The 13,292-nt window shown below is 45.3% G+C and overlaps 1 protein-coding gene across 3 annotated transcripts in view; it reads left to right on the top strand.

Annotated features, from left to right (window-relative positions):
• Positions 1–13,292, top strand: part of LOC127572341 (amyloid-beta A4 precursor protein-binding family A member 1-like) — a 136,271-nt gene that overhangs the window by 48,042 nt on the left and 74,937 nt on the right. For all 3 annotated transcript variants that reach the window (XM_052019485.1, XM_052019483.1, XM_052019484.1), the window contains exon 2: positions 4,673–5,836. In XM_052019485.1, coding sequence (XP_051875445.1) covers positions 4,727–5,836 — 1,110 coding nt within the window. In that variant the 5' untranslated portion in view covers positions 4,673–4,726. The remainder of the gene's footprint in view (positions 1–4,672; positions 5,837–13,292) is intronic.

Below are 13,292 nucleotides of genomic sequence, written 5' to 3'. Positions count from 1 at the left end.
CAGAAACAGGCTCTTCGGTCCATCAACTCAATGCAGACCATCCAACACCCATTCACATTAATCCAAGCCCATTTATTATCTGCATGTTCCCTTCAACTCTCCCTATAATCTTGTTGAATGGTTGGGCAGTTTCTGGACTAAGTGGCCTCCTGTTGCTACTTATTTTTGTGTTCTCATAACTGAAAGCATGGGAAAAGGGATGAGTTTTGAGGAGGAACCTGGAAGTGGGGGAGCTCTGAGAGGGATTCCTGAATGTAGTTTTGGGGGGCGGGGGGGGCGCAGTTGAGAAGTGGTAGTGCCCAAATTGCTACCTGTCATTCGCCAAGAGGCAATAGTCATAACTGGGAGCTCGTCAGTGGGCAGGGAGTCACTGTGTGGCTGAAAGGGCTTGTGCCACTGGGAAAGGGCAAAGCCGTCAATGGATTAAACACCAGGATTGAGATTATAGGAAGACTAGGGGTGCAGGAACCAGAATGGGTTAGGATGGATAAGGGTTGGTGGAGGGCAGGACTTTCTGTGGAACAGTATATGGGAGAACAACAGCAATGTGCATCAATGTAGTACCTAATGTGGCAAGAACAATGAGGTGTTTCACAGAAGTGTTACTAATCGAAATAAGTTGACACTGAGTGTTGTGGGAGTTCAGTCACCCTCCACATACAGCAATAGTCAGTTAGATCTCAAGCTCCTTTGTGTTTATTCAAGCACGTCCAAGGAATTTACCCAGATACAGATTCTAAGGTTACATATTGTTTGATCAGCACTTTGACCAATTTACAAACGCTTAACTATTACTTCTTCATCCAGCTGGAATGAGACACCTGCCCTTGGTCCATAACCAATCATAACAAAACATCCCCTCTATCGGACCAGTCAGTCAGTGTGTTGCTCCCCCCTAGGTCCTTTGTACTCAACAGGCTACTCTTCCTCTCCTGTCCGTTTATGTTCACAAACCCATCACCTCTCCCCACATTTCTGCAGAAGTTAATTGCTTTGGAAACAAGTCTGTGTTCTCTTGCCTCTTGTGCCCTATAGCAATTCCACAGCCTGCCCATTCTGGAGCCAACAGGTCAGTTAAACCTTTCCTACATAGCTCCATCTGTTCTTATTTGCATCTCCAAGCCTGCTAACTCAGTTACAGAAAGTAGGCCTGACTTGTTTAATAGGACAGGAGCATTTGTTCTGTTACAGCGTGTCATGTACCAACTGTGCCAACATCCCAAATGCCATCGAGATATTCTCTAACACTATTTTCTAACTCAACGCTGAGCCACAGGAGGTGATAGTAAGATGAATGACCAATGTTTGGTTTAAGGAGTGCTTTAAAGTGGAGAGAGAGAGAGATGGAGAGGCAGAAGGGATCAGGCTGGTCATTCCAGAGACTCAGCCGTCAAAGGCAAGGCTGTTAATCATGAAGTTGAGAGATGGGCAGGCAGCCAGATTCAGGGTTTGGAGATGTATTGGGGAGCCTACAGAGGTCGAGGGGGACAAGGCTATGGATGGTTTTGTAAATGAGCTGAAGCAGATGGAGTCCAGTGAGAGAGTTGGAGTGGTTAAAGGAGAGAATGAAGGTGTCAGCAACAGATGGTTGAAGGCAGACAACACGGTGGAGGTTTGTGACAACAAACATCTAAAGTTGGAAGGTGAAGTTTAGCTTATGGTATTTTTAGCACTTCCATCACATGAAGGTGTACTGCTGCCTCGTGGTGTTTCTGCTTCTGCACACGTGTGTGAGCACGAACTCGTGCGCATGCATGCACACACGTGGACATCGAAGCTTGTCTATGTTTAGGCCCACTTAGATACAGATGTGTATAGATGCAGACATAATGTTATCAATGGAGATTTGCCAATTTAAGCAGCTTTTTAACACACAGCTATAACGCATGCACAGATTGGTATAGTGGCGGTGCTGCAGTTAAAGCGAAGTTTGAAGTTGTACATGAACATAAATGGCAAAGTGACTTTTTCAACTGATGTGACCATCTCTCACTGTTGGGAGATCCTGTGAGACGTGTCATAAGTCAACCTTCGTGGATGAAAGAGTGAGAACTATATACAAGGCAAAACTTTGCAAAATTTGGACATCTGAAATAAATTGCTACCAGACCATTTACGTTGCCTCATTAGCTTTGAGGTTACAAGGATTGTTTGATATGATCCTGCAGTATGCAGGAAATGAGCAATATAACTGTTGTATGCTAGGAAATGAGCATTAAACAAACACGTGTGGATTTCATGCTGGCATGTGCTGTATGTCAAGGCACCAGGTTGCGGGTTGGGGTTAGAAAGAGGCCTGGTTGGAGCGGTTTTGGTACTTGAGGATGGGTGTTGGAAATCAGAACCATGAGAGGAGTTGGGCTTTGAGGATGATCATGCTTAACTTATGGGGTCAGTAGTTGTTTTGCTGCTGAGGAGGGGTAATTATCTGGCCAGTGTTGGATGGTGGGAAGCCAGATTGAGACAAGTTGAGAGGCAGGATGCGTGGGACCAAGAGGTAATTAGAAAACTTTAAGGGAACCTTGTGTAGGTGAACCAGGTACATGAGTCCAGGATACACGAGACTGAAGATGCTGGAATCTTGAGCAGCAAACAGTCTGCTGGAGGAACTCAGCGGGTCGAATAGCATCTGTGAGGGAGGAAGGAATTCTTGGCATTTAGGGTCGAAATGCTACAGCAGGAGTCCATAGCCTTGAACCTGGCATGCAGGTTCCTTTTAAGTTGTTCAGAAGCAAGAGCATTTAAAAACCTGCCTGTGCATGAATGCCTTCTATACGGGACACACTTGTACAAAATAATTTTAAACAAAAATATTAACAGGTGCTTGTGCCCAGACACCACCTGAGCACAGATAGCCCAGAAACATTTTGTCCACATTCACGTTCTCAAGTAGTAATGCATCAGCCTTTCCATAAAATACCATTGTATGCCATGCAAAAATACCTTGCTGTGCAATGAATTTCTAGACCACTGTGATGGAATTGGGCTCATTCAATGTGTCGGACAGGAATTTTTTACTGAATTTTACAAATACGCTGTTGGTTCTGACCTCAAAAAAAAATAAAGATCTTGATCCTTGGTTTAAATCCAAACTCCAGTCATTTTGTCAGATCTCATTGTCCTTTCATGTTGACTCTGCTTAATTATATTATTATTATCCATTCATTATTCTGTTACTACTTAATTTATAATGGACTCCAACACTTCACTGGTAACTGGTGTTAGTCTAGTGGCTCTGCTCCTTGTTTTGTTTCACCTGAGACCCTTCCATAATTCAGGGATTTTTGGAAGATCAGAGCCAATGCACCTTTATCTCTGCAACCACCTCTTTTAAAATCCTAGAATGCAAGCTGTCAGCTCCAGAAGATTTGTCAGTCTTTATTCAACAACATTCAACAGGAGTCACATGGGGGCCAGAGTTGGTAAGATGGCCTGTGTCAGGTATCCAGGTGGTTATTATGACAGTTGGGTAGTGTCATGGTCACCACTACTGATACTAGCTTCTCAATACAAATTAATTTAATGACGACTGTAAACCCTCTGGGTGGTGACACAGATTTGAACCTGTGTCTCTGGGTGAATACTCCTGGCCTCTGGATACTTATTCAGTAACATAACCACCTTGCTAACTCTCTCCTTAAAGAAGAAAAACGGGAGTTCTTGGATTCCTGGCCAGTATTTATGGCTCAATTTAATTTACTAAAGTACAGATTGATCATTCATACTGAATTACATTGCCCTTTCAGACCGTGCATTTCTAAATCACATCCAGAATAAACAAATTAATGCCACTAAAATGGATTATCTGGTCAATGTCATATTAAAGCTGGTGGGAGCAACAAACAATCTGCTGGAAGAACGCAATGGGTTTGGGCAGCATCTGTGGGAGGAAAGGAATTTTTGATGTTTCTGGCTGAAAGCCTGCATCAGGACACCCTCCCACAGATGCTGCTTGACCCACTGAGTTCCTCCAGCAGATTGTTTGTTGCTCCAGGTTCCAGCATCTGCAGTCTCCTGTGTCTCTGCAGCTTGCGGGATCTTGCTTTATAAGAACGTAATAGGAGCAGGAGTAGGCCACTCAGTCCCTCATCTCTGTCCTGCCATTCAATATAAATCATGTCATGTATAATTACATCGAGGTAGTAAAAAGAAAGCAGATGGCAGAATATAGCAGTTACAGAGGCAGTGCAAGTAGACAAAAAGTGCAAGGGCCACGACAAGGTAGATTGGGAGATTGAGAGTTCAGCCTTTAGCGTACGAGGGGTCCGTTCAAGAGTCTGATAACAGCGAGGTAGAAGTTGTCCTTGAGTCTGGTGGCACGTGCTCTCGGGCCTTTATAGATATGCTGTTGGTTCTGACCTCAAAAAAGATATTCCCATTGAATAATTCCTCCAATATAAAGATTTTGATCCTTGGTTTAAATCCAAACTCCAGTCATTTTGTCAGATCTCATTGTCCTTTTATGTTGACTCTGCTTAATTATATTATTATTATCCAGTCAGTATTCTGTGTCTCAGCACGTGCTTTCAGACTTTTAAGGGGAGAAGAGAGAATGAGGAGGCCATTTGGCCCATTGTGCTTGTGCTGACACTATGAAGAAGCTGTATTTTTTGCCAATTGTCGCCGATACAGTCTTTACTTTCTTTCTGTTTTGTTGCTGTTTATGTTCCAGCCTCTGCCAACGGGATGCAGTTCACGTAGGCGTACGAGACTTTGGGATTCGGAGATGGACAAGCCACGAGACGTGGTGGATGAGGAGTCCAGGAGCGGGGAGCTGAATGAGGCGGTGGAGGCCGACCTCCAGCACCTGGAGGAGGAGGCAGAGGAAGGGGCCAGGCAGTACCGCCGCGCCGTTGGCAAGCGGGGAGCCCACGCAGGCGACGAGGAGGGTCCACTGGCCAGGTCGGCCAGCACCGAGAGCGGCTTCCACAACCACACGGACAGGGCAGAGGGGGATGTGCTCTGCACCCAGGCCGAGCCCTTCGGCTCCCGGGAGAGGCTGGCTGAGAGTGAGGAGGATGAGAGGTCCTACGCCGTCCACTGCCGCCCAGAGGCAGAGGAGTACACAGAGCAAGCCGAGTCGGAGCACGCGGAAGCGGCTGCCTCCCATGCCCTCCCAGGCCCCCTGCGATTCGGCGTGGTGGACCGCGAAGGCCTCCTGAGCTCGGCCTACGCGGGCTACGTCTACACCCACCAGGCCTTCCGCCACGGCGATGAGGAGCAGTATGCCGAGCCTTACGACGACTACTCGGCCCAGGAGCACGTTTACGAGGAGATTGCAGAGGCTCCCGAGCCGGGCGGGCGAGGGAACCTGCAGCTGTACCAGCAGGAGAGGGAGGAGGCGGAGAATTACCGCAAGGAGGCACTGGGTGCCAGGCTGCACCACTATGACGAGCGCTCGGACAACGAGTCGGACAGCCCGGAGAAGGAGGCCGAGTTTGCGCCCTACCCGCGCATGGACAGCTACGAGCAGGAAGAAGACATTGACCAGATCGTCGCTGAGGTGAAAGAAAGCATGAGCTCCCAAAGCCTGGGCCAGGTCTCCGAGGACATGCCCGAGGCCGAACAGAACTCGGAGAATGACGACCCCACCTCGGCTCTGAACTCGTGCTCTGCATCTTCCACGGGTCTGGGCGAGGTCGTGAGGCACACCAGAGAACAAAGGGATGCCATATCGTTAGCCATTAAGGACATCAAGGAAGCGATCGAAGAGGTGAAGACTAGAACCATTCGATCGCCTTACACTCCTGACGAGCCCGCAGAACCGATCTGGGTAATGCGCCAAGATGTTAGTCCAACGGCAGATTGTGAGATCCAAATGGTAATGGAAGGAGATGTAAGTACCCAAAATCTTTAGACTTTGCAAGCATTCTTGAGGTGCTATTTAGCAAGGTGCAATGCTTTCAGGTTGGCAGGGTGTGACCTGTGGGATGCCCCAGGGATTGGCGCTGAGGAGCCAGATTTTCACAATGATTTCAATGAGGGGATCAAGTGTAATAAATCCAAGTTTGCTGATGATACAGAGCTAGGTGGCAGTGTGGGCTGTGAGAAGGATGCAGAGAAGCATCAATTGGATATATACAGGATAAGTGAATTGAAAATGATGTGACAGAATATAATGCGGCAAATCTGAGGTCATACACTCTGGTGGAAAAGATAAAAATGGGGAATTCTCTTTTTAAATGGTGAGATGTTGAAAGACGTCAGTGTTCAGAGGGACTTGGATGTCTTTCTATGTGAGTTACGAAGTTAACATGCAGAGACAGAAAGCAACTAAAAAGGCAAAAATATTTGGGGACACGAATGACAATGTTTGCCCCAATTATATAGGGCTCTAGTGAGACTGCATCTAAAATATTGTGCATGGGTCTGGTCTCCCTGTTGTAAGGGAGGATAAACTTGTGACAGCAGGAGTGCATTGAAGGTTCACTAGATTGATTCTTGGGTTGGTGAGGAGAGAATAAGCAGACTGTGGCAATACTCTCTTGAGTTTAGAAAAATGAAAAGTGATCTCATTGAAATGTATAGAGTTGATGTTATCCTTGGCTGGGCTGTCTAGAACCTCAAAGTAAAGGAATCCATTCAGGACAAAGACAAAGTTTCTTTACCCAGGGGTGGTGAATCTTTGGAAATAGTTACCCAAGGTGGCATTGGAGTCTCAGTGGCTGAGTATATTCAAGACAAAGATAGGGATGTTAGACGTATCAAAGCATTTGGGGCCAGTGCAGGAAAGTGGTGCTGAGGTAAAAGATCTGTCATGATTGTCTTGAAAGGTGGAGCAGGCATGAAGTCCTAAATGGCCTATTCCTCTTTCTATTTCTGTTCTTATTCTTAATATTTTGGTAGAATGTGTAGTGGATCCCTTTTCCCAATTGAATTTGCCCCTACTTGTTCTTGAGACTGGGATAAGGATTTTTTTGGAAAGCACAAGAATGGCCACTCTCACCAAGCCTAAGCCATCTTAATTTTAGTCATAGTGACTTGAGTCTCAGTGTTCCCATGCACCCTGCTTCAGTGAGCAGTGTACTCACCTCTGGGTCAGAAGGTTGAGGGTTCATGTCCTACTTGAGCACAAACCCAGGCCAGCAGGACTGCACTGTTGGAGGGGCCATCGTTTTAGGATGAGAAGTTAAACCAAGACCCCATTTGTTTCCTCAAGTAGATGTAAAAGATCCCACACTGTTCTGAAGAACAGCAAGAGAGGTCCTCCCAGTGTCCCGGCCAATATTTATCCCAACCAACATTACCAAACCTGATTACTGCTCATTTTTACATTACTTCTTGAAGAACTTCTGGGAATGGTGTATAGGAAGAAGCAATATTCTTCTTATTGTTACGAATAAAAGTAAAGGCATGAATATTTGAAAATGCTGTGTTCTAAAGTGATTTTTTTTTAAAGCCACTTTATTATGTTCACTCACTACTTGTAATGTAGGAATTGTGGCAGCCAATTTTTACACAGCAAGCTCCCTCAAACGGCAGTGTGATAATGATCAAGTGATCTCCTTAAATGATGGATCAGGATGAATATTGGCCAGGGCATCACAGAGAACAGAACTTATCCCAGATGGTAAATAATGCAGTTTTGTACAAAAGCAGAAAAGCATTCAGCAGCCCAGGCAACAGCAGTGATGCTGATGTCCCACAGATGCTGCCTGATTTTGTTTCAGTTTCCAACTTTGGCAGTTTTTTGCTCTTGTGTAGTTTTATAGTTACCTGTGTGACCCAATTATTACTTTATGTCTGGCAGTATGTTTTACATTTCCTAGTCTAATCCGGTTCAGCATTTTCTTCTTGGATGTGATCAGGCTGCCACTTCAATTCTGTTAATTCGGTTCTTTACATTTCAGAGAGAGAACTGGTTATGGACGGTGGGAGTGAAATCTTCTCTCCTTCCCGAAGTACAGTCTCTGTGTTTGTAGCAAGTCAGTTGAATGTACCAATAACAATGCAAACTAAGGAATGTCTTTGCAAGGTGCATGTTAAAAGTAGCTGTATTGATATAGAATCCAGCCTTGGTTCACTGCACTCCACTGTCTCTTGGTTTGGAGATGCAAGAGGTTGCAGATGTTGGAATCTGGAGCAAAAATCCCTTTGCCTCCACAGATGCTGCTTGACCCTCTGAGTTCTCGCAGCAGTTTGTGCTTTTCTCAGTTTACTGGTTGAAGTCCCACTTTGTGAAATTCTGGCCTCGAGCAGAAGAGCACTACTGAGGGAGTGCAGCTCTATCAGAGTCGCTGAATTTGAATGTTCTCTTGGATGCAAAAGATCCTATAGAGATCTCGTCCCTTCAGAGAGCAGTAGGGGAGTCCTCCCCAAGGTCCTGCAGCTAGTATTTACCCCCAGCCAACATTAGAATAAATCACTTGATCATTATTGAACTGCTACTTTAGGGATTTTGTGCATGAATTGGATTGCTCAATATAAAAACAAGGATTTACTGCTGAGGCTTTATAAGCCATTGGTCAGACATCATTTGGAATATTGTGAGCCATTTTGGGCCTCGTATCTAAGGAAAGATGGAGAAGGTCCAGAGGAGGTCCATGACAATGATCCTGGGAATGAAAGGCTTAGTGTATGAGGAATGTTTGATGACTCTGGTCCTGTACTCGATGGAGTTCAGAAGGATGAGGGGGGAGTCTCATTGAAACCTACTGAATACTGAAAGTCCTGGATAGAGCGGGCGTGGAGAGGATGTTTCCATTAGTAGAAGGGTCTAGGATCCGAGGGCACAGCCTCTGAATAAAGGGATGTCCCTTTAGAACTGAAATGAAGAGTAATTTCTTCAGCCAGTGGGTGGTGAATCTGTGGAATTTGTTGCCACAGACGGCTGTGGAGGCCAAGTCATTGGGTATATTTAAGGCAGAGATTGATAGGTTCTTGATTGGTAAGGGGGTTAAAGGTTATTGGGAGAATAGGGTTGAGGAAAAAAAATCGGCCATGATTGAATGGTTGAGCAGATTCGATGGGCCAGAATGGCCAAATTCTGTTCCTACCTTACCTCAGTGACTACACAGTCATTTTAGTGTTGTCCTGTTCTGTAGAAATATGTCCTTTTATTGAAGAGAAATGATGAGACTAGGTGTTGAGGTAAGTTCATGGTACCCTACGGTTCATAGAGTTCATTGAGTCATACAGCACAAAAACAGGCCCTTCAGCCTACCAAGTCCATGCCAACCATCAAGAACCCATTTACAGTAATCCTACATTAATCCCATTTTATTTAACCCATATTTCCCTCACTCCCACAGATTCTACCACTCACCTACGCAGTAGGGGCAACATATAGCAGCCAACTAACCTACCAACCTGCATGTCTTTGGGACGTGGGAGGAAACCGGAGCACTTGAGGGAAACCCACGCGGTCACAGGGAGAATATGCAAATGCCGTACACACATGAGAGGTCAGGGTTGATTGCAGGTCACCAGAGCTGTGAGGCAGCAGCTCTACTAACTGTGTTGCTGTGCGCTGAGGGAGGTTCACCTGAGTTTTCACATTCATTTTTGAACCAGAAGCAGTAGAACCAGTTGTGATCTCCTCTGGAGCTGTGGATGAAAGTTCAGACGCAAGTCGGGGAATGTTGCCTGAAGATGGCACTGTGGTACAGTGTACAGCACAGGTAAACGCCTGATGGCTGGAGATGCATGTCCAACTGACTAATCCATGCCCCTGCTCCTCTGCTAGCATTGTGTTTGAAAACAAAAGGGCAAACATGTAAAGCAAGAGGGCAAGGAAGATGAGGTAGGCCAGTCAGCAATTACCAAACTAATAACAACAACTGTGATTTTGAATTGTGCTTCTAACCTTGTCTAAATAACTCAGAGGTTTCACTATCGAAGGAAAGGAGTTGTTGAATGTGTATGGCAATTTTAGGATGGCTGACAGAAAAGGATGCCCGAAGAGGTAGATCTTAAAGGGGGAAAGCGAGGCCAAGGTTGGCAGAGGAGTTTCTGGAGTTTTGGGACTCAGAAGTTAAAGATAGAGGCTTGGAGTTTGAGGCTGCATGAGAGGCCAGAACAGGAGGAGTACAGGGGTCTTGGAGGTTTACAAAGTGAGCAGAAAGTTAGTCTGAGCATCCTAGAAGTTTATGACCCCTTCTTCAGTATGACGAGAGATGCAGGCATTGCTGACAAGATTAGCCTCCCCAATTACCCTTGAACCGAGGGGCTTGCTGGACCATTTCAGGAAACAACCACTTTGTTATGGGTTGGAGTCACAACCAGGCCAGAGCAGATTTGCCTCCCTGAAAGACATTCATCAACCAGACAGATGTTTAAGGCAATCCAGTTGTTTCATGGTCACTCCTACTTTTATTTCTCCAGAGTTATTTAATGCACTAAACTAAATTTTAATCAACAGTTATTTAAATTCTCTGACTGTCTTGGTGAGCGTTAATCTCATGTCTTCAGATCACCAGCCTTGGCTTCTGGGGTACCAGTTCAGTAACTTAGTGATCTAACCACTGCATTGTGCACCCTGTTAGTTATTAATGATCAGTTGAGAACGATTGTCAGATGGAGACATTCTGCTCCAGACAGTATGAGTGAACCTTGGGCCTTGCTCCAGCTGTCACCTGCATGCTGATATTGGAAGGCTAATTTTAACTTGCTCCAGGGCATCTGCTATTATTAATAATATATGGAACTATTCCTCAAAGGAACTACAGTGTCTTCTTTCACCTCCTGTTGTGATATGAAATAGGCTGCTGGAGGCAGTACAGTGATATTGCATCTCATCATCACCTAATAACCTTTTGCAGAGAATTGCCTACAACCTTCCAGCACAGAATCTGGCTGCAAAAACCAAACATGCTGGAAGAACTCAGCCAGTCAAGCGGCATCTGGGAAAAGAGAAACCAGTCGACATTTCAGGTCCGGGACCTTCCTTGGAACTGGGGGGAAGAACAGAGGGGTTGCAGTTTTCAAAGCAGAGCTGGGGAGGGGGGGGGGAATGGGGGAGGAGGAGGAAAGAGGTGCAAGAATAAAAGGACTATATGGTGAAAAAGGAATATTAGCATGATAAATTACCTCACTCCTTCCCCCAGTTCTGTTTTTAAAAACTGACACCCCTTCCCTCAATTCTGAGGAAAGGTCACTTACCCGAAAGATTAACTGGTTTCTCCTTCCACAGATACTGATTGACTGGCTGAGTTCTTCCAGCATTTCTGTTTTTGCTTCAGGTTTCAGATTCCAGCATCTTCAGTTATATCTGTTTTCCACAGAACCTGGCTATTTGGCTCAGTAGGCCTCTTCCAGTATTTATGTTCAACAGAAGCCCCGCCTCACTGCTACATCTCACCCTGTCAGTGTATTGCCCTGGATAAAAGGGTTAAACCAATGGCAAAACTGTCAGTGGTCACTTGCAATGCACAGTTAAACTGCCAGCAACTTCTGGAGTTAAATGAAGAAATCTATAAAGATCAGTTCATTCCCTCGTCAGGGTGTTGTGTGACGTGGAAGAGAACTTGGAGATTGCAGTGTTCCTGTGTGCCTGCTCCCTTTGTCTTCGTTGATGGTGGGCTTGAGTGGTGCTGTCGATCTTGACTGAAACTGGGAGAGGACGCACCAAGCAACCATTAGGATTAAAGACAACTGCACCTGAAATGGAAGGCATTGAAAGAAAGAAAATGTGCATTTCTCTGCCACAGTTCATGCTCCAAAGCACTTTTACATCCATTGAAATAGTTTTGTAACACAAAATGATACAAAGTCAGATTTGTGCATTGTGACCGCCCACAAAAAGCCATGTGATTATCAGTTTTAGTTGGTTGAGAGATGAGTATTGGCTCATGACCCTCCTGTTCTTATTTGACATAGTGCTTTGGCGATGTTGTACATCCATCTGAGAGATCAGACAGGGCTTTGATATAATATCTGGAGGAGGATACCTCTGTGCTGTGGTCACACTGAGAGTGTCCACCTCGATTACATGTTCTGATCTTTGAAGGGGGACTTGAACTCGTGCATGATCAATAGTAGCATTTGCTCAAAATGGTATTTTCTTTGCTTTTAATACAAGCAGGGCTGTGCTTTGGTATCACTTGGGTAAGGGCATTGTACAGGTTTAAACCCAGCCAAGCCATGCTGAATTGATCCCTGGTTTCTTTTGAGCCAGTCGTAGGGAGATTGGATTTCTCCATTCAGGACTGGTGTCCCTTGACAACCATGTGAAGAATTGAATGACTGCTACTTGTTGTTGGATGTGCTTTTGTTTTGTCCAGACACTGGGAGAGGGTGGGATGTGTCTTAATTGTTTCCTTACAGAGTGAAATAGATTGCATTTAATCTCGTAAGACGAATACCCATGTGCTATATACCAATGGGTGCTCATAGCGTGTGAAATATATTTCAGCAAGAGCTGGCACCTTGCGAAGAGATGGAGCACAGGAATGTTCTAGATGAATTCCCAACTTTTTTTTAAAGATTGGGGAGTCCAAGTGAAGATTTCTGGTGGAGGGGGTTGCAAGGCCACCTCCTGTGCTGTTCTGACAAAATTCTTACCTTGCAGTCTTCAGATCCTGGTACGTGTCCAAATTTCTGCTACCCACTTCCTAACTTGCTACCAAATCCCATTCACCCATCACCCAGATGACTGCTGACAGGATCCTGATTCACTAAATATGAGATTTGATACTCTCGTCCTACAAAGCCTCCTCTCTTCCTGTTCTCCATCCCTTGCACACCTCTGTATCTATCACTCCCCCACCAGCAGTCGTGCCTTCAGCTGCCAAGATCCTGAGCCCTGGAATTCCCTCCCTAAAACCCTCTGCCTTTTTGCTACACTCCCCTCGTTTAAGACCTACCTTGGTCATCTGCCCTAAAGTCTCCTTATGTAGCTCAGTGTCAAATTTAGTGTGGAGCACCTTGTAATGTTAAAGGTGCTATATAAATACCAGTTGTTGTCGAATAGGAGAGGAGGCACAATAAATCAAGTTATGATAGGATGCCAGGCATTAGTTTTGAAAGAATGTAAAGTGGGGAAAAAAAGGAGGTAGGAAATTTTCCAATTTTGAATTGGAGGAGAGGTGATTTGATCTGTTGTGACTTGAATTTGATGTAATATAGAGTGTGTGTGAGCTGCTTTATTTGAAGTGGATTCCGAGAGCACTTTTCACGAGTTTGGGACACCCTAAAGTACTTCAAGGCTTGTTAAATGTAGGCACTTGCTACAGGTGGCAGCCGATCTGTGCACAGCATGCTCCCACGAAGAGGGATATAAAGATAGCCAGATCATGTGCTTTTAGAGATGTGCATTGAGACGTGACCATTAGCCCAGAGCAGTGGGTAGAACT

Source organism: Pristis pectinata, chromosome 7 (genome assembly GCF_009764475.1).
Source record: "Pristis pectinata isolate sPriPec2 chromosome 7, sPriPec2.1.pri, whole genome shotgun sequence".
In the NCBI taxonomy this organism is placed as follows: Eukaryota; Metazoa; Chordata; class Chondrichthyes; order Rhinopristiformes; family Pristidae; genus Pristis; species Pristis pectinata.
Note: the sequence above shows the minus strand (reverse complement) of the source record. Positions and strands in the feature narration are given on the sequence as shown.